The 18,368-nt window shown below is 41.5% G+C and overlaps 1 protein-coding gene and 1 pseudogene across 1 annotated transcript; both read right to left on the reverse strand.

Moving 5' to 3' along the window:
* Positions 1-240: 240 nt before the first annotated feature.
* Positions 241-9,076, reverse strand: LOC118124631 (annotated as a pseudogene).
* Positions 9,077-11,012: 1,936 nt separating this feature from the next.
* Positions 11,013-17,957, reverse strand: LOC118124682 (major histocompatibility complex class I-related gene protein-like). The gene is made up of 8 exons (XM_047344198.1): positions 17,791-17,957; positions 16,511-16,771; positions 14,955-15,233; positions 13,706-14,008; positions 12,450-12,551; positions 12,085-12,102; positions 11,485-11,569; positions 11,013-11,118 (listed from the first exon to the last, which is right to left on the reverse strand). The coding sequence occupies exons 1-7, from the start codon at positions 17,843-17,845 to the stop codon at positions 11,490-11,492; spliced, it is 1,098 nt and encodes a 365-aa protein (XP_047200154.1). The 5' UTR covers positions 17,846-17,957; the 3' UTR covers positions 11,013-11,118; positions 11,485-11,489.
* Between the last annotated feature and the right edge of the window lie 411 nt (positions 17,958-18,368).

Here is an 18,368-nt window from a genome sequence, read left to right on the forward strand (position 1 = left end):
GGATGCCCCAACACCAGGAATATAAAACTGTAACTACGATGATCTTTAAATTAACTGCATGTGAACAGTGTTGTGATACTTTCATTGTTTTTGAAAATGTGTTTTACTTCACTCCAGGTAAAGAAAAAGTAATAATCCTCATTTGATTTACCAATATTTAAACAAACATTTATCAGAGGGAAGATTACATTTCTTATTTTTAACTAAAAGATCAAATTTAATCGACGCCACCATTTATTTTTCATATTTGTCAGTTGTGTTGTTTGTATTTCAATCAATGTCTGACCCTGAATATCAGTTTATGATTTGAGTGATGAATAATCAATGAGTTCCCAGCGTAAGGGGGAGACTGTGGTGACACTGCTTCTCGTCCATAAACCTAAAGAGAGAAAAAATAAATAAAAATGAAATGTTCAGTTCCACAAAGCCACGTATTTTATGTATTTACAGTATTGAGACCTAATATTTCCATGATTCTCTCAGTGAAATTAAAGCTTACTCAGAAAAAATACACTAATCTTAAATTGATAAGCCCTTAATATTGGGTTTATTAACATTGTAATTGTTGTGTCACTGCTGATATTTGAGTTTTAATTCAACATTTAATCTGTCCTATTAACGTGAAGGTTTCTGATCTGTGCCTTGCTCTCAGCAGATTGTTTTATTTCTAATTAAAACAGAGGTTTTACACATGATCACACATATGTTACTTTGCACTTAGTTTGAGGCAGTTTTGTTGAACAGATGAAGCAACTCACTGTGTTCAGGAGGACGTCTCACTTGGAGAATTAGAACCTTGTTCATCTGATCTCAGCGGCTGTAAGGCACCTGGATCTTTTCCAGCTGTGAGGTCAGAAACACATCGTTAGTCCATCCTCCTCTGAACAGACACTTTTATTACAAACCACCAACACTGCAGGGAACAGTCCTGAAAACTCTCTTCAGCACAAAATCAACCCTATCTAATCTACAGAGGGTTTACTAGAGTCCTGCACTGGGTCCGGTTCCTGTGGGGAGCCTCGTATCCAATGAAATAAATATGGGCAGTAGTGTAGACAAGGCCTGAGTGAACATTTGAAGAAATTCCTCGAGGCATTCCTGAGATGTCGTGTTCACAAGATGGGGCAAACGGATGAACAGCCTGAAAACCTCGCGCCTCCTGACTGTCGCAGTGTAGACCAGTACAAAGTGGACCAATTACAAAGTGGACAAGTACAAAGTGGACAAGAGGTGTTAGGGGTGTTTATAAAACTGGACATGTTAGTACTTTCAGCTGCTGTGCAAACGTGACGTGATGTCCTCATAAAGCATGTTAGTATAAAAGAAAACAGAATAGAAGTAGAAGTTTTACTTACGAGGTGAGGGACATTGGGCTGAAATAAAAGAAAATACAAATGATTTCAGTTATTACAGTAAAAACACAAACTGAATTGTGTCATGTTTTTCTCTAGTGGCGATCCTCCTCAAGCGATCGACAACATACTGTCACTTCTTATTGTTTGTGTGCTGGACGCTGTGTGCAGAGCTTTTATAAACAGTCTTGGTGCAGAGGAAGTTAGAAAACTTTGTGTGAACCCTGCAGCTCTGAAACAGATGTTGGTGTGTGAGGAACTGAAGTTTGTTTCGTGAGGTTTGATCTGAACGAGCATTAATTAGAAAGTCTAAAATCAAAACACCAGAAAAATATTGGACAAAGCTTCTGTGTTGGTCTCTCACCTTTCTTCTTCCTGTACACGATGAGTCCAATGACAGCGCTGGCGACAGCGAGGCGACCACTGCAGCGATGATGATGGTGGTCACGTTGGTGGGCTTCTCTGTTGAGCGGAATAAAAACAAAGCATCACAACCTGAACAGATGAAGCAGGTTGGACGACAAGAATCTCCCTGAACCACAATCCTGTCCTGAGACACAACAAACACACACAGACACTAACGTGTGAGTTTGTCCTGCTGTTGTTTCTACTTTCAGTTTTCTTCTGTACATAATGACTTATCTGTGCTTATTCACGCTGGTTTGTCTTAAACTTTACTTCAGTAACTAAATCATTTCATGGACTCATCTTCTACAACAGAGCAGCAGTCGAGTCTTAACAGTGACTATAATGTTCACATGTTGAAATCATAGACTAATGAAATAAACACAGACGACACGTCTCACTTCCTCCACTTTCCAGAAATGGCAAATATCCAGATACGACGCGCCATCTTGCACATAAATCTATACATTTATTTATATACATTGATGAAAGAAAACTTCTCCTGCTACACATCAGCCAACATGACCTGCAGGACTGTTACTGTAGATGAAATGTGTGTTTCTCAGCGTCATCACTGGTTCAAGTTTCACCTCTGTTGGACTCGACTGAGTCTTTGTCCAGTTTGGTGACGATGCCCTCCTTCACACCAGAGATCTGGAACACACAGTCGTACCTCCTCCAGTCTTCAGGGGAGATGGATGAAACCTTCAGGTCAGCGCTCATCTGGAAGGTCCCGTCATGGTTGGGGAGGACCTCTCCGAGGTCCACGTCCTCATGAAGCTCCTCCCGTCTTTCCTCCAGAACAACATGGCGCTGTCGGTAGAAACCTGTAGCGTGGCAGCTGACTGGAGAGGAGGAGACTTCTGGAGAAGAGAAATCCTGGGAAGCTCTGGGGAGGAAAAAGAAAGACAGTTTATGGGTTATTATAATGTATTGCAAACTAATAATATCATTCCTGTTTGATTCCATTTATTTTGCATTAGTCATGTCTGTTAATATACGAGACAAGTGAACAAACTGTGAGATGTGAGTGAGAGACAGAGGCTGAAGTGATGCAAAGACACTGGGGTGGACGATATGACGTAAAAGTAATATCACAGTATTTATTGACAGGTTTTATATCACAGTATTTATGAAGTAAACTTCCTGTAGTGGACAGGTCCTGATCACTTCTGATTAATGTTGGTATTTTTGTTAAAGTGCAAAGTGAGTGCAGGTTGGTCGGGCAGTGAGGAGGAGGACACTCGGCTGGGTCTCAATTCAGGGCGGCATCCTTCAGAGGACCGGTCTAATCCATTCATCAGTGACTCCAAGTGAACTGTGCCAGATGTAATGAAGTTCCTAGGGCAGTGCTATTATGTCACATTCACAGTAACATGGGTCACTGTGACCTTGACCTTTGACCTCCAGGCACCAAAATCTAATCAAAACCAATCAATCTTTGAGTCCATGTGAAAGTTTGTACCAAATCTGAAGCTGATCTTGCGATATCATGTTAAAAAAAACATAAATATACTTTGTGCAGCTACCGTGACCTTGACCTTTTGACCTTTGTCCACCAAAATGTTTTCAGTTCATTTGTGAGTCAAAGTGAATGTTTGTGCTAAATTTGAAGAAATTCCTTCAAGCTGATGTTAAGATATCACATTCAAGAAAAAACTATTGTTTGAGGCCACATTGACCTTGACCTTTGGCTACTAAAATCAAGTGAGTTAATCCTTGAGTCAAAGTGAATGTTTGCACCAAATTTGAGGAGATTCCCTCAAAGCATTCTGGAGATATCGTGTTCAGAGCAATGGGACGGACGACCCGAGAGCATGATGCCTGCGGCCACTAGGTGTCACCAGAGCGGAGGCATGAAAAGAGCAGAGAGAGAGAGAGAGAGAGAGAGAGAGAGAGAGAGAGAGAGAGAGAGGGAGAGAGAGAGACAGAGAGGGAGAGAGAGAGAGAGAGAGAGAGAGAGAGAGAGGAGGAGAGACAGAGAGAGGGAGAGGAGAGAGAGATGATAACAGACAGTGAGCAGACTGAGTCCCAGCTTCTGTGTATTTCTCTCGTTCGCTGCCACAGAGAAAGAAAGAGGAACATTAAGTTGATGGAGGTTCTGTGATGTCACCTGTTCTCAGCAGAGAGCTCCTCCCCTGCTCCAGGAACTTCTTCAGCGATGAAGGACACTCCTGGAGGTAGTAATACTTACGATATGCAAGATCAGCTTTATCCTGATCCCACTTCAGTTTGACGATAAAACTCTTTGGTGTTGGAGCGATCCACGTCTCTGTCTCCAGGTCATATGATAAGAAGTCTTCTCCATCATAACCATACTGCTCATAACCATTAACTTCTCCAGTCTCATCGTCCCATTCACAGCCGTACATGTACTGGTCAATGTGAACATCTGAGAGAGAGACAGAGATCTGAGCTGTTATCATCACATCTTCACCACACACACACACAGAGAGACACACACAGAGAGACACACAGAGTGACACACACACACACACACACACACACACACACACACACACACACACACACACACACACACACACACACACACACACACACACACACACAGTACAAACCTCCACCAAGGCCCAACAGTCACTCATAAATATCAGTCCCCTAAACGTGTCCTATTTGTTTCATCAAGATCCGCGAGTTACTCTCTGAAAATCAAGGAAAACGTTGAAAAACCTAAAGAGATAAAAGCTGTTCCTGGATCAGCCCCTGATCTGCTGCTGAGTTTCATGAGTTCTTCTCTGACCCACAACACATCCTTCCACAGAGTTTACTGATAACAACTAATTCACAGTTGTTGATCTTTATTATTTTCTGCTGATCAAGTCATAAGTTAAATGTCTTTTTCAGCACTACAGTATATAAATGTCTTCTGGCTTTGACTCTGTGTTTGGGTGAATCTAATCGGGGAAAAAAATTGTATGTGTTTTCATGTGTGTGAGTGTGTGGGACTGTGACTGTGATTGTGTGTTAATGTGTATGTGTGTTTGTGTGAGCGTGTTTATGTGTGTGAGAGTGTGAGAGAGAGTGTGTGTATGTGTGTGTTGTGTTATTATTAGAGAGTGAAATGTAAACAAACCTCCAGTTTGGTTGAAGAGTTCCTTTGCGACTTCAATGTTGGCTTTGAACCACTGCTGGTGACCCAAAAAGATCCCAGTCTGCCTCTCCCAGAACTGTGAATCAGTTTCTTTTAACATCCAGTCCTGTTTGGGTTCTGCTTTCTTTGTGTTGCTGTCATAGTGAATCATCTGAACGTCATCAACCAAACCAACAGCCACAAACTCTGGAAAGTTTGAGACTTGAGAGGACACACTGTAGAAATACTTCAGAGAGTGAATCCCTGCAAGAAAAAGTTCAAGTCATGACTTTAGTTTTCAGACTGTTTTATAAATCACTCAGAGTCAAGAAGACATGAAGCTCATTCAAGACAACTTCAGCTGTTGTGAGGTAAACAAACACAAAAACACATTCATAGATAAAACGTCTGCTCCAGAGTCCAGACTCTCTTTACTTTGAATATTCTGCTACGTCTTAAAAATGGATTCAATCTAACGACTCAAATGTTTAATATTAGAAACAAATATTTTCTACTGCAGAATATTTAATGTGAAGTGAAAACTACTTCAATTTCCAGTTACTCTTTGAGACTTTTATTCTTAAAGTCCTTAAATAGTTGGTTTCTCTCTCTTTATATATCAATATATATTTATCCATATATACACATATACATTTATACTGGACCCAGTTAACAAAACAAAATGGGACATTGTTACAGGAAGGGCTTGAGTATTTTTAAATGTATAGACTCAGAAAATATTCGACAACAATAACAATAAGACAACATGTTCATTAGGTTGTCAACAACATTTCTGATTCAGATCCATCGACTGAAGATAATTCATCTGTATGTTTGGCTCTGATTCCTAAGATGTCAAAGTCAAATACTTGTGACAAAGACATGTAATTGAGACTTGATGTTTCAATGTTGAACATAAGCTTCATTATAAATAACTATAAATCTGATAATGCATCCAAACAGAACTTGAATTAAGAAAATAAACGTATGTTTTTTTGGATACATTTTTTTAAATGTAAAGATAAATGCACATCTTCTTTGTTTATTGTGTAAAAATACACTTGGTGCATGTGTGCAAACATAAAGGCTGATACCTTCATATCTGTGACAGACTCACATCAAGCAGTCAGGCTTCAGTGCAGATGTTATCACATTAGAAAGTATTAACAGACATCTGTCATGTATTCATCATGGAGGCAGCCTCGTCCTGATTCTTTGTCTCCCTGCTTCTTTTCACTGACATCATTTACATTAGAGATGAATTTGTGTTTTGTGTGAGTAACAATGTGTGTTGATTGTATTGGAGGAGGAGGTCACATTGATAACAGATCATTAATTAGTAATATCTCATGTCAGTGATGTTACTCACAGTCTGTAATAATCTGTTCAGTCTGTGTCTGTTTGTATTCACTTCCTGTTTTATTTTGTTGTCTGGGTTCTTGTGTCTAGTGTCTAGTTCTACTTCCTGTTGGTTTCCCCACACACCTGTACCTTGTTTGTCATTAAGCTTTCCCTATTTATACCCTGTGTTTCCCCTCACCCTCTGCCAGATTGTCATTGTCTCCTTCGTGTGTTCATGCTCTCCAGCGTTAAGTTCTGTGTGTTTGCTTACCTGGTTTTGGACTCTGCCTGGATTACCGACTTTGGATTTTGTGCCTTTTCCCTGAATGGACTTGTTTGCTTCTCTGACTGCCTACCCGTGTATGACCTCTGGATTGCTAAAGTAAAGTTTTATTTTGTACTTTATTTTTTGTCTCCCGTGCTTCCTTTTGCAACTGAGTCGCTGCTTTGTACAGAACCGTCACACGGTCTTTATCAGCCTAAATGATGTTGAACATTGTACCAACAAAGCAGGAAGCTGTTTGTCCTCAGCAGCTTCCTGTTACTATCGAAACAGCGCCATCTACCGTCTACAATAAAAAACCCAAACCTGAGTCGTCGCCATATTTGTCAGTTTACACAGTTTAGATGAATAACGTAAGTTATGACTATAACTATGGATCTATGAGACCGAACGATGACCGTCACCACGGTCTTTACCTTGAATGATGCCCTCATCTCCCTATCCTCGAGACCATATGACAACAAAGTCACGTGAGTGACCTTAGGGGGCTGGGCTCGCCGGCCATGAAGCACCCCGCTGAGCGTGTTCTCCTTGTCTGAAAGAGGGACCCCCCTCAAAGAAGCCCAGGAGGTGGCCACACTCCTGGTGGAATGAGCTACCAAGGTATCTGGGACTGGTAGGTTCTGGCCAGAATAGGCCTCAGCGATAGTGTTAACAATCCAATGGGACAAACACTGTTTAGACACAGGGTGACTGACTTTTTTACCACCAAAACAGACAAATAACAGAGTGTGAGCCCCTCAAAGACTGTGTGCGTGCAATTTAAGCCTTTAGCGCCCTTACTGGGCACAAAGTAGGCAGGCCGGCTTCCTCCTGCAGTAGAGCTGGATCAGGTGGAAAAGTGCTGATCCAACCACCTGATTTACCATCTGAGGATTTATGACTTTAGGCAACAACAAGGGGTTTGTCCAGAGAGACACCCCTGAGTCACCTGCCCTCCATCTTAAACAATCGTCACTTACAGACAGAGCATGCAACTCACTCACCCTCTTGGCAGAGCAAATAGCCAGGAGGAAAGCTGCGTTGTGAGACAGAAACTTAAGGCTGGATTACCCTATGGGTTCATAGGGAGACTGCATCAGGGACCGTAATACCAAGGGGAGTTCCCATGATGGAGCCCTGGGAGCCCTGCTTGGTCGCAGGCGGTATGCTCCTTTATTGAACTGAGACACTAAAGGATGTCTCCCAACTGTAACATCTCCAACTGTCTTGTGGAAGAAAGAAATTGCAGCAGTGTATACCTTAATAGTGCTGGGCGCCCTGTTCGAGTCCAAAAGTGACTGAAGGAAGCGGAGAACCAGCTCAATAGAACAAGTGGCTGGATTTTCCTGTCTGTTGTGACACCATCTAGAAAACACCCTCCACTTTTGGCCGTAGTTAGCCCGAGTGGAGGGATACCGGGCATTGTCTATGGTCCTCAGGACAGCCTCATCTAACCCCTGAGAGAGGCACTGAGAGGGTTAGGGGGGGATGTGTGATCTGGGGTGCCATATCTGACCTTCTGCCTGTGAGAGGAGGTCTGCCCTGACTGGCAGGGGCCATGACCGTGAACCAGGCGAAGGAGCGTTGGGAACCAATGCCTCCCTGGCCACCTGGGGGCTATTAACAGCACCTCGTAGTGGCCCGAGGCGATCCGGTTGAGTACCTGGGGAATCAGAGGGAATGGAGGAAAAGTGTACAACAACTCTTCCGGCCATTCTTGAGATAGTGCATCTAGGCCTAGAGGACCTCCCTTGACTTTCAGAGAGAACCACATCCTGCAGTGGGTTGTCTCTGCTGATGCAAATAGGTTGGTCTGAGCCGTGCCAAACCCTCCTAACCCTAACCCTCATAAATAACTAAAATGATGTTAAAATATATATATTTACATAAATAACAGTCTTGATTCATATCAACAGACTGAACCTGTTATTTCTTCACAACTTTTTATAAACCAACATGAAACATGAGACACATCATGAACAACTAAGTCTGAAATAATAAAGTTCATAATGTGCACAAGACAAGAAACTCTTTGTTTTATCGCTGAGTTTAAACGTTGCTTCGTTTTTCACTGTTTCCTGATTCATCGGAGTCTGTTGGACTCTTTCGCTTCAGAATCGCTGAGTCATTTTGTCCAGAACCAGCTCGGACCGTGTCGATCTTAATGGTTCTGACCAGAGTAAGAAGTCAAGTAACGGTCAGGATCCAAAGAAAGAAAAGTCCCTGTTCAGTTGATCTTTTCAGAAATAGAATATAATCTTTCCTTCTTACATGAGATCGATGACATTCACTAACATGAACTTTTAAATCATGTCTTTGAAACGTTACTAAACTTCAAACATCAAACATTACAATAGACCTGAAATCATTTTAGTGTCTTTTAAAAACATGGAGAATTTTTCCTTTCACTTCAAATCGACCAAACACAATCAAATAAAGTAGAAACGTGGACTTTAACTCACGTGCCGTCGCGCTGTGTGCTCCTGCCAGTAGAAGCAGGGACAGTACAGTGAACATGGTGAGCGGTGGTGTATTCCTCTTTGCTGGACTGAAGGTAGATGAGCTCTTTTCTCCACAGAGAGACGGACCGTGGAGAAAAGAGACGAAAACCAGGGGAGACGAGGACAAACTGTGAGGCGGGGACATCCTCTGAGCCAATGGGAATTGAGGATCAGCCTCCACGTCACTTAAAACTTGGTGAAAGGAAAAGTGAAAGTAAAGATCTGCTCGTGAGGATGTGTTTGTGTAGAGTGAGTGTGAGCGAGAGATCACAAAGTGGTTTTACACACGACTACAAAAACAACTGTATAATAATAATAATGAGATTATTAAAGACAGCAGCAAATCAAACATGAGAATTTACTTCATAATAAAACCACCACAATCATTTTCTTGTCATGTGTAAAATGTCTTTGTGATTTTCCTGTTGAGAGTCACAGGTTTGACCAAATAGCTTTTTCCTTGCTGCTCTTACAGGTCAAATCCACATTAATTTATTCTCTGGGACAATAATGAACATTTGAACTTTCACAGATGTGTTGAACTTTTCTACACGTTGAATCACAAAGAGGCAGAACATCAGAGACTTTATTAAAAACAGAAGTACAAAAGGAATGAAACAGCAAAGCAGCTTAATGTAACATTTATCTATAAAAACCCAACAAGAAGAGAAATTGAGCCTCAACGTTCAGTTTCTACACTGTAAAAATGAAAACTTGAAATTGTGTTACTGCGATTTACACATCTGGAAAACTAATTTTGTACTACTGCTCGTGTTGTGTGTCCGTGTGTGACAACAACTCATCATTGTGTGTAATTTGATGTTACTTCGTATAAATCATGAATCAGTATATTTCCTGGAAAATGAAATTGAATCATTAACCGGATGATTTGTGTCTGAGTCGAATTATCAAGACGATTCACCACAGTGATGATGAACAACTTTCTGAAACTGTCAAAGTGACCTGCAGTAATCTGAGCAGCGACAGATAAAGAGCTGCTGCTGGACTCACAAAGAGCCGTTCTCCTGTTTGTTCAAAGCTCAGTGAAGCTCGACCGTCTGCAGAACCACAACTGGAGAATCAGCTGTTGTCGTCCCGATCAACAAAGTCACTCACGTTGACGAGTCCCAGCCGCAGCTGCTACAGAGCTCTGGTCGCCTGTTTATTTGAATTCTATTAACATTGATTGCATCACTTGTCCAAATCACACCAGATTCAACGCTGCACTTCCTTGGGCCCTTAACAACACACTGGTCAAGTGTGAAGCTTTTTAGCAATTTAAGCCTTCAGTGCCCTTACTGGGCACAAAGTAGGCAGGCCGGCTTCCTCCTGCAGTAGAGCTGGATCAGGTGGAAAAGTGCTGATCCAACCACCTGATTTACCATCTGAGGATTTATGACTTTAGGCAAAAACAAGGGGTTTGTCCAGAGAGACACCCCTGAGTCACATGCCCTCCATCTTAAACAATCGTCACTTACAGACAGAGCATGCAACTCACTCACCCTCTTGGCAGAGCATATAGCCAGGAGGAAAGCTGCGTTGTGAGACAGAAACTTAAGGCTGGATTACCCTATGGGTTCATAGAGAGACTGCATCAGGGACCGTAATACCAAGGGGAGTTCCCATGATGGAGCCCTGGGAGCCCTGCTTGGTCGCAGGCGGTATGCTCCTTTATTGAGCTGAGACACTAAAGGATGTCTCCCAACTGTAACATCTCCAACTGTCTTGTGGAAGAAAGAAATTGCAGCAGTGTATACCTTAATAGTGCAGCGACAGATAAAGAGCTGCTGCTGGACTCACAAAGAGCCGTTCTCCTGTTTGTTCAAAGCTCAGTGAAGCTCGACCGTCTGCAGAACCACAACTGGAGAATCAGCTGTTGTCGTCCCGATCAACAAAGTCACTCACGTTGACGAGTCCCAGCCGCAGCTGCTACAGAGCTCTGGTCGCCTGTTTATTTGAATTCTATTAACATTGATTGTATCACTTGTCCAAATCACACCAGATTCAACACTGCACTTCCTTGGGCCCTTAACAACACACAGGTCAAGTGTGAAGCTGATAATGTCTGACCCTGAATATCAGTTTATGATTTGAGTGATGAATAATCAATGAGTTCCCAGCGTAAGGGGGAGACTGTGGTGACACTGCTTCTCGTCCATAAACCTGAAGAAAGAAAAATGAAATGTTCAGTTCCACAAAGCCACGTATTTTATGTATTTACAGTATTGAGACCTAATATTTCCATGATTCTCTCAGTGAAATTAAAGTTGACTCAGAAAAAATACACTGATCTTAAATTGATAAGCCCTAAATATTGGGTTTATTCACATTTTAATTGTTGTCACTGCTGATATTTGAGTTTTAATTCAACATTTAATCTGTCCTATTAACGTGAAGGTTTCTGATCTGTGCCTTGCTCTCAGCAGATTGTTTTATTTCTAATTAAAACAGAGGTTTTACACATGATCACACATATGTTACTTTGCACTTAGTTTGAGGCAGTTTTGTTTAACAGATGAAGCAACTCACTGTGTTCAGGAGGACGTCTCACTTGGAGAATTAGAACCTCGTTCACCTGATCTCAGCGGCTGTAAGGAAACTGGATCTTTTCCAGCTGTGAGGTCAGAAACACATCGTTAGTCCATCCTCCTCTGAACAGACACTTTTATTACAAACAACCAACACTGCAGGGAACAGTCCTGAAAACTCTCTTCAGCACAAAATGAACCCTATCTAATCTACAGAGGGTTTACTAGAGTCCTGCACTGGGTCAGGTTCCTGTGGGGAGCCTCGTATCCATTGAAATAAATATGGGCAGTAGTGTAGACAAGGCCTGAGTGAACATTTGTGGCAAATTTGAAGAGATTCCCTCGAGGCATTCCTGAGATATCGTGTTCACGAGATGGGGACGAACGGATGAACAGCCTGAAAACATAACGCCTCCCTGACTGTCGCCGGTGTGGACCAGTACAAAGTGGACCAGTACAAAGTGGACCAAAGAGGTGTTGGGGGTGTTTTATAAAACTGGACATGTTAGTACTTTCAGCTGCTGTGCAAATGTGACGTGATGTCCTCATGAAGCATGTTAGTATAAAAAGAAAACAGAATAGAAATAGAAGTTTTACTTACCAGGTGAGGTACATTGGGCTGAAATAAAAAGAAAATACAAATGATTTCAGTTATTACAGTAAAAACACAAACTGAATTGTGTCATGTTTTTCTCTCGTGGCGATCCTCCTCAAACGATCGACAACATACTGTCACTTCTTATTGTTTGTGTGCTGGACGCTGTGTGCAGAGCTTTTTATAAACAGTCTATGGTGCAGAGGGAAGTTAGAAAACTTTGTGTGAACCCTGCAGCTCTTTAACAGATGTTGGTGTGTGAGGAACTGAAGTTTGTTTCATGAGGTTTGATCTGAACGAGCATTAATTAGAAAGTCTAAAATCAAAGCACCAGAAAAACATTGGACAAAGCTTCTGTGTTGGTCTCTCACCTTTCTTCCTCCTGTACACGATGAGTCCAATGACAGCGCTGACGACAGTGAGAGCGACCACTGCAGTGATGATGATGATGGTGGTCACGCTGATGGGCTTCTCTGTTGAGCGGAATAAAAAAACAAAGCATCACAACCTGAACAGATGAAGCAGGTTGGACGACAAGAATCTCCCTGAACCACAATCCTGTACTGAGACACAACAAACACACACAGACACTAAACGTGTGAGTTTGTCCTGCTGTTGTTTCTACTTTCAGTTTTCTTCTGTACATAATGACTGTATCTGTGCTTATTCACGCTGGTTTGTCTTAAACTTTACTTCCAGTAACTAAATCATTTCATGGACTCATCTTCTACAACAGAGCAGCAGTCGAGTCTTAACAGTGACTATAATGTTCACATGTTGAAATCAGACTAATGGAAATAAACACAGGAACCAACGTCTCCACTTCCTCCCACTTTCCAGAAATGAAGCTAAAATATCCCAGATACGACGCCGCCATCTTTCACATTTGGACTCTGTGCAGTAGTGAACGGAGGAATGGAGCCACGGTAGCGAGTCCCCTTGATACACATGCTCTATCAATCATGCGCTGTCAATCATGAGCTGTCAATCATGACATTTCACCCTGTTTTTATAGCATCAATCAGCGACCGAGACGCTTTGGCTTCACTTTTGAGGAGCCGTCATGTAATCCATCTTTATTTACAGTCAATGGTTGAAATGGTTATAAACTGTGTGAAGAAATGTCCCTAAATGTCTGTTGTTACTCGAGGTAAAGAACGAGAGATTTGATTGTTTTTTCTGCTTCATTAATTCTGTAGAATAAAAGTTTTCATATCAAACATCCACCCTGATCCCAGTGTGTCTGTGAAAGGCTCACATCTGACCCATGATAAATCAGTCTGGCTCTAGTTGAGACCTGCAGAAACACTTCATGGAATAAAATCATACAATCATACAAGTCAATTTAAACATTTATAAATGTGTAAATCTAATTGATCAATGAAAAATAATAATAGTAATAAAATCCTCAGACACTGTTGCAGACACATTAAAACTAACTTAATTTTTCAGGGTCACATGATGGTGAAGGGGGGGCACATGCACTGGTTTAACACTGATCTAAATTTATTCATATACATTGATGAAAGAAAACTTCTCCTGCTACACATCAGCCAACATGACCTGCAGGACTGTTACTGTAGATGAAATGTGAGTTTCTCAGCGTCCTCACTGGTTCAAGTCTCACCTCTGTTGGACTCGACTGAGTCTTTGTCCAGTTTGGTGACGATGTCCTCCTTCACACCAGAGATCTGGAACACACAGTCGTACCTCCTCCAGTCTTCAGGGGAGATTGATGAAACCTTCAGGTCAGCGCTCATCTGGAAGGTCCCGTCATGGTTGGGGAGGACCTCTCCGAGGTCCACGTCCTCATGAAGCTCCTCCCCGTCTTTCCTCCAGAACAACTTGACTCTGTCGGGGAAGAAACCTGTAGCGTGGCAGCTGACTGGAGAGGAGGGAGACTTCTGGAGGAGAGAAATCCTGGGAAGCTCTGGGGAGGAAAAAGAAAGACATAAGTCATGTCTGTTAATTTATGAGACAAGTGAACAAACTGAGATGTGAGTGAGAGGCTGAAGGGATGCAAAGACACTGGGGTGGACGATATGACGTAAAAGTAATATCACAGTATTTATTGACAGGTTTAATATCACAGTATTTATGAAGTAAACTTCCTGTAGTGGACAGGTCCTGATCACTTCTGATTAATGTTGGTATTTTTTGTTCAGGTGCAAAGTGAGTGCAGGTCAGTAAGGCAGTGAGGAGGGAGGACACTTCGGCTGGGTCTCAATTCAGGGGCGGCATCCTTCAGAGGACCCGGTCTAATCCATTCATCAGTGATTCCAAGTGAACTGTGCCAGATGTAATGAAGTTCCCTAGGGGCAGTCCTATTATGTCACATTCACAGTAACATGAGGTCACTGTGACCTTGACCTTTGACCTCCAGGCACCAAAATCGAATCAATAACCAATCAATCTTTGAGTCCATGTGAAAGTTTGTACCAAATCTGAAGCTGATCTTACAATATCATGTTAAAAAAAACATAAACATACTTTGTGCGACTACCGTGACCTTGACCTTTTGACCTTTGTCCACCAAAATGTGTTCAGGTCATTTGTGAGTCAAAGTGAATGTTTGCACCAAATTTGAGGAAATTTCCTCAAAGCATTCTGGAGATATCGTGTTCAGAGCAATGGGACGGACGACCCGAGAGCATGATGCCTGCGGCCACTAGGTGTCACCACTAGGAGGCATGAAAAGAGCAGAGAGAGAGAGAGAGAGAGAGAGAGAGAGAGAGAGAGAGAAGAGAAGAGAGAGAGAGAGAGAGAGAGGAGAGAGAGAGAAGAGAGAAGAGAGAGAGAGAGAGAGAGAGAGAGAGAGAGAGAGAGAGAGAGAAAGAAAGAGGAACATTAAGTTGATGGAGGTTCTGTGATGTCACCTGTTCTCAGCAGAGAGCTCCTCCCGTGCTCCAGGTACTTCTTCAGCCAGAAAGGACACTCCTGGGTGTAGTAGTTCTTAAGATATGCGAGTTCAGCTTTATCCTGATCCCACTTTAGTTTGGTGATGAAACTCTTTGGTGTTGGAGCGATCCACGTCTCTGTCTGCAGGTCCAATGATATGAAGTCTTCTCCATCATAACCATGCTGCTCATAACCATTAACTTCTCCAGTCTCATCGTCCCAATCACATCCGAACATCTGCTGGTAAATGTGAACACCTGAGAGAGAGACAGAGATCTGAGCTGTTATTATCATCACCCTGTCACTCTCTCTACACCCAGGAGTGTCCTTTCTGGCTGAAGATGTTCCTGGAGCAGGGGAGGAGCTCTCTGCTGAGAACAGGTGACATCACAGAACCTCCATCAACTTAATGTTCCTCTCTCTCTCTCTCTCTCTCTCTCTCTCTCTCTCTCTCTCTCTCTCTCTCTCTCTCTCTCTCTCTCTCATAAGTATCAGTCCCCTAAACGTGTCTTATTTGTTTCATCAAGATCCGCGAGTTACTCTCTGAAAATCAAGGAAAACGTTGAAAAACCTAAAGAGATAAAAGCTGTTCCTGGATCAGCCCCTGATCTGCTCCTGAGTTTCATGAGTTCTTCTCTGACCCACAACACATCCTTCCACAGAGTTTACTGATAACAACTAATTCACAGTTGTTGATCTTTATTATTTTCTGCTGATCAGGTCAGAAGTTAAATGTCTTTTTCAGCACTACAGTATATAAATGTCTTCTGGCTTTGACTCTGTGTTTGGGTGAATCTAATCTAACGTGTAATTCTCTGCTGTGTTTATTACTTTGTGGACACACTGTGGTCAGCACAGGGACGTTCACCTGTTGCTCTCCTGTTTATTTTATATATTTAAGGTTCAAACTAATCATTCTTGTTGATTATGTATTTTTTAAATTAATCAATTACTTGTTTAAACTGAAGAAAATAACAGAAAGTAGTGAAAATGTCTGTGACTGTTTTTATCAAAAAGTACGAGAAGCAACAAACTCGAATATTTAAGAAACATCACAAAACATTTGAGATTTTTACTTGATAAAAAAAATTCTGATCATTTAAAAATCTATTGATCACATGTTTGATTAATTAGTAAATATTTTGGATCAAATCAAATTAATGAAAATGTCTGTGTGTGTGTTTAAGTGTGATTGTGTGCGTGTGAGAATATGATTGTGTGAGTGTGCTTTTGTGAGAGTGAGAGTCTGTGTGTGTGCGTGCGTTTATGTGTGATTGTGTGTGTGTGTGTGTGACTGTGAGTGTGTGCGGGTGTGTGTGTGTTAATGTGTGAGTGCGTGTTAATGTGTGAGTGCGCTTGTGTGAGCGTGCGTGTGATTGTGTTTTGGTGTGTGAGGGTAATTGTGTGTGTGTGTGATTGTGGGTCCGTGTTTATGTGTGTGAAAGTGTGAGAGAGAGTGTGTGTATGTGTTTGAGAGTGTGTGTGTGTATGTGTGTGTGTTGTGTTATTATTAGAGAGTGAAATGTAAACAAACCTCCAGTTTGGTTGAAGCGTTCCTGTAACATTTCAATGCTGGCTTTGAAGAAATGCTGTTCACCCAAAGCAATCTGAGTCTGACTCTCCCAGAACTGTGAATCAGTTGCGTTTAACATCCAGTCCTGTTTGGGTTGTGCTTTCTTTGTGTTGCTGTCATAGTGACCTATCTGAACATCATCAACCAAACCAACAACCACAAACTCTGGAAGGTTTTGGACTTGAGAGGACCCAGTGAGGAAAAACTTCAGAGAGTGAATCCCTGCAAGAAAAAGTTCAAGTCATGACTTTAGTTTTCAGACTGTTTTATAAATCACTCAGAGTCAAGAAGACGTGAAGCTCATTCAAGACAACTTCAGCTGTTGTGAGGTAAACAAACACAAAAACACATTCATAGATAAAACGTCTGCTCCAGAGTCCAGACTCTCTTTACTTTGAATATTCTGCTACGTCTTAAAAATTGATTCAATCTAACGACTCAAATGTTTAATATTAGAAAATAATATTTTCTACTGCAGAATATTTAATGTGAGGTGAAACAACTTCAATTTCCAGTTACTCGATGAGACTTTTATTCTTAAAGTCCTTAAATAGTTGGTTTCTCTCTCTTTATATATCAATATATATTTATCCATATATACACATATACATTTATACTGGACCCAGTTAACAAAACAAAGTGGGACATTATTACAGGAAGGACTATTTTTTAAATGTATAGACTCAGAAAATATTTGACAACAATAACAATATGACAACATGTTCATTAGGTTGTCAACAACATTTCTGATTCAGATCCATCGACTGAAGATAATTCATCTGTATGTTTGGCTCTGATTCCTAAGATGTCAAAGTCAAATACTTGTGACAAAGACATGTAATTGAGACTTGATGTTTAAATGTTAAACAGAAGCTTCATTATAAATAACTATGAATCTAATAATGCGTTCAAACAGAACTTGAATTAAGAAAATAAACGTGTGGTTTTTTTAGATACATTTTTTTTAATGTAAAGATAAATGCACATCTTCTTTGTTTATTCTGTAAAATACACTTGGTGCATGTGAGCAAACATAAAGGCTGATACCTTCATATCTGTGACAGACTCACATCAAGCAGTCCGGCTTCAGTGCAGATGTTATCACATTAGAAAGTATTAACAGACATCTGTCATGTATTCATCATGGATCGCTAAGAGGTTAGAGACATGGAGCATTTTTCCTTTCACTCCAAATCGACCAAACACAATCAAATAAAGTAGAAACGTGGACTTTAACTCACGTGCCGTCGCGCTGTGTGCTCCTGCCAGTAGAAGCAGGGACAGTACAGTGAACATGGTGAGCGGTGGTGTATTCCTCTTTGCTGGGCTGAAGGTAGATGAGCTCTTTTCTCCACAGAGAGACGGACCGTGGAGACAAGAGACGAAAACCAGGGGAGACGAGGACAAACTGTGAGGCGGGGACATCCTCTGAGCCAATGGGAAATTAGGATCAGCCTCCACGTCACTTAAAACTGGGTGTAACTCAGCAACTGAGGTTGTAGAAGGAAGTAGTAGTAGGAAGTGAAAGTAAAGATCTGCTCGTGACGATGTTTTTTTGTAGAATAAAGACCAGAGAGACCAAAATGTACCAATTTAAGATGTCGTCATTTTTGGTCTAAATAGTTGTATTTTATTCCTATAGTACAACTTGTGCTGCTTTGTATGTCTTTCTTTGGATTTACGGGGTTTCTTGGTTCCTCTGCCCCCCCCCCCCCAACTCTTCAGACTCTGCCTCCTTGTTTGCAAACAAAGTGAAGAGACAAGTGGACAAACAAATGGCAACATGTAGAAAGGAAAATAAAAAAAAGCATTTTACGCC

This window comes from Hippoglossus stenolepis, chromosome 17, assembly GCF_022539355.2.
Source record: "Hippoglossus stenolepis isolate QCI-W04-F060 chromosome 17, HSTE1.2, whole genome shotgun sequence".
In the NCBI taxonomy this organism is placed as follows: domain Eukaryota; kingdom Metazoa; phylum Chordata; class Actinopteri; order Pleuronectiformes; family Pleuronectidae; genus Hippoglossus; species Hippoglossus stenolepis.

Coding starts and splice junctions, on each gene's coding strand:
- LOC118124682 (XM_047344198.1), bottom strand. CDS start 17,845: ATGTTCACTGTACTGTCCCTGCTTCTACTGGCAGGAGCACACAGCGCG. Junction 14,009..14,954: donor GAGCTCTCTGCTGAGAACAG/GTGACATCACAG, acceptor TTTCCTCCCCAG/AGCTTCCCAGGATTTCTCTC. Junction 12,552..13,705: donor CTCAGTCGAGTCCAACAGAG/GTGAGACTTGAA, acceptor TCCGCTCAACAG/AGAAGCCCATCAGCGTGACC.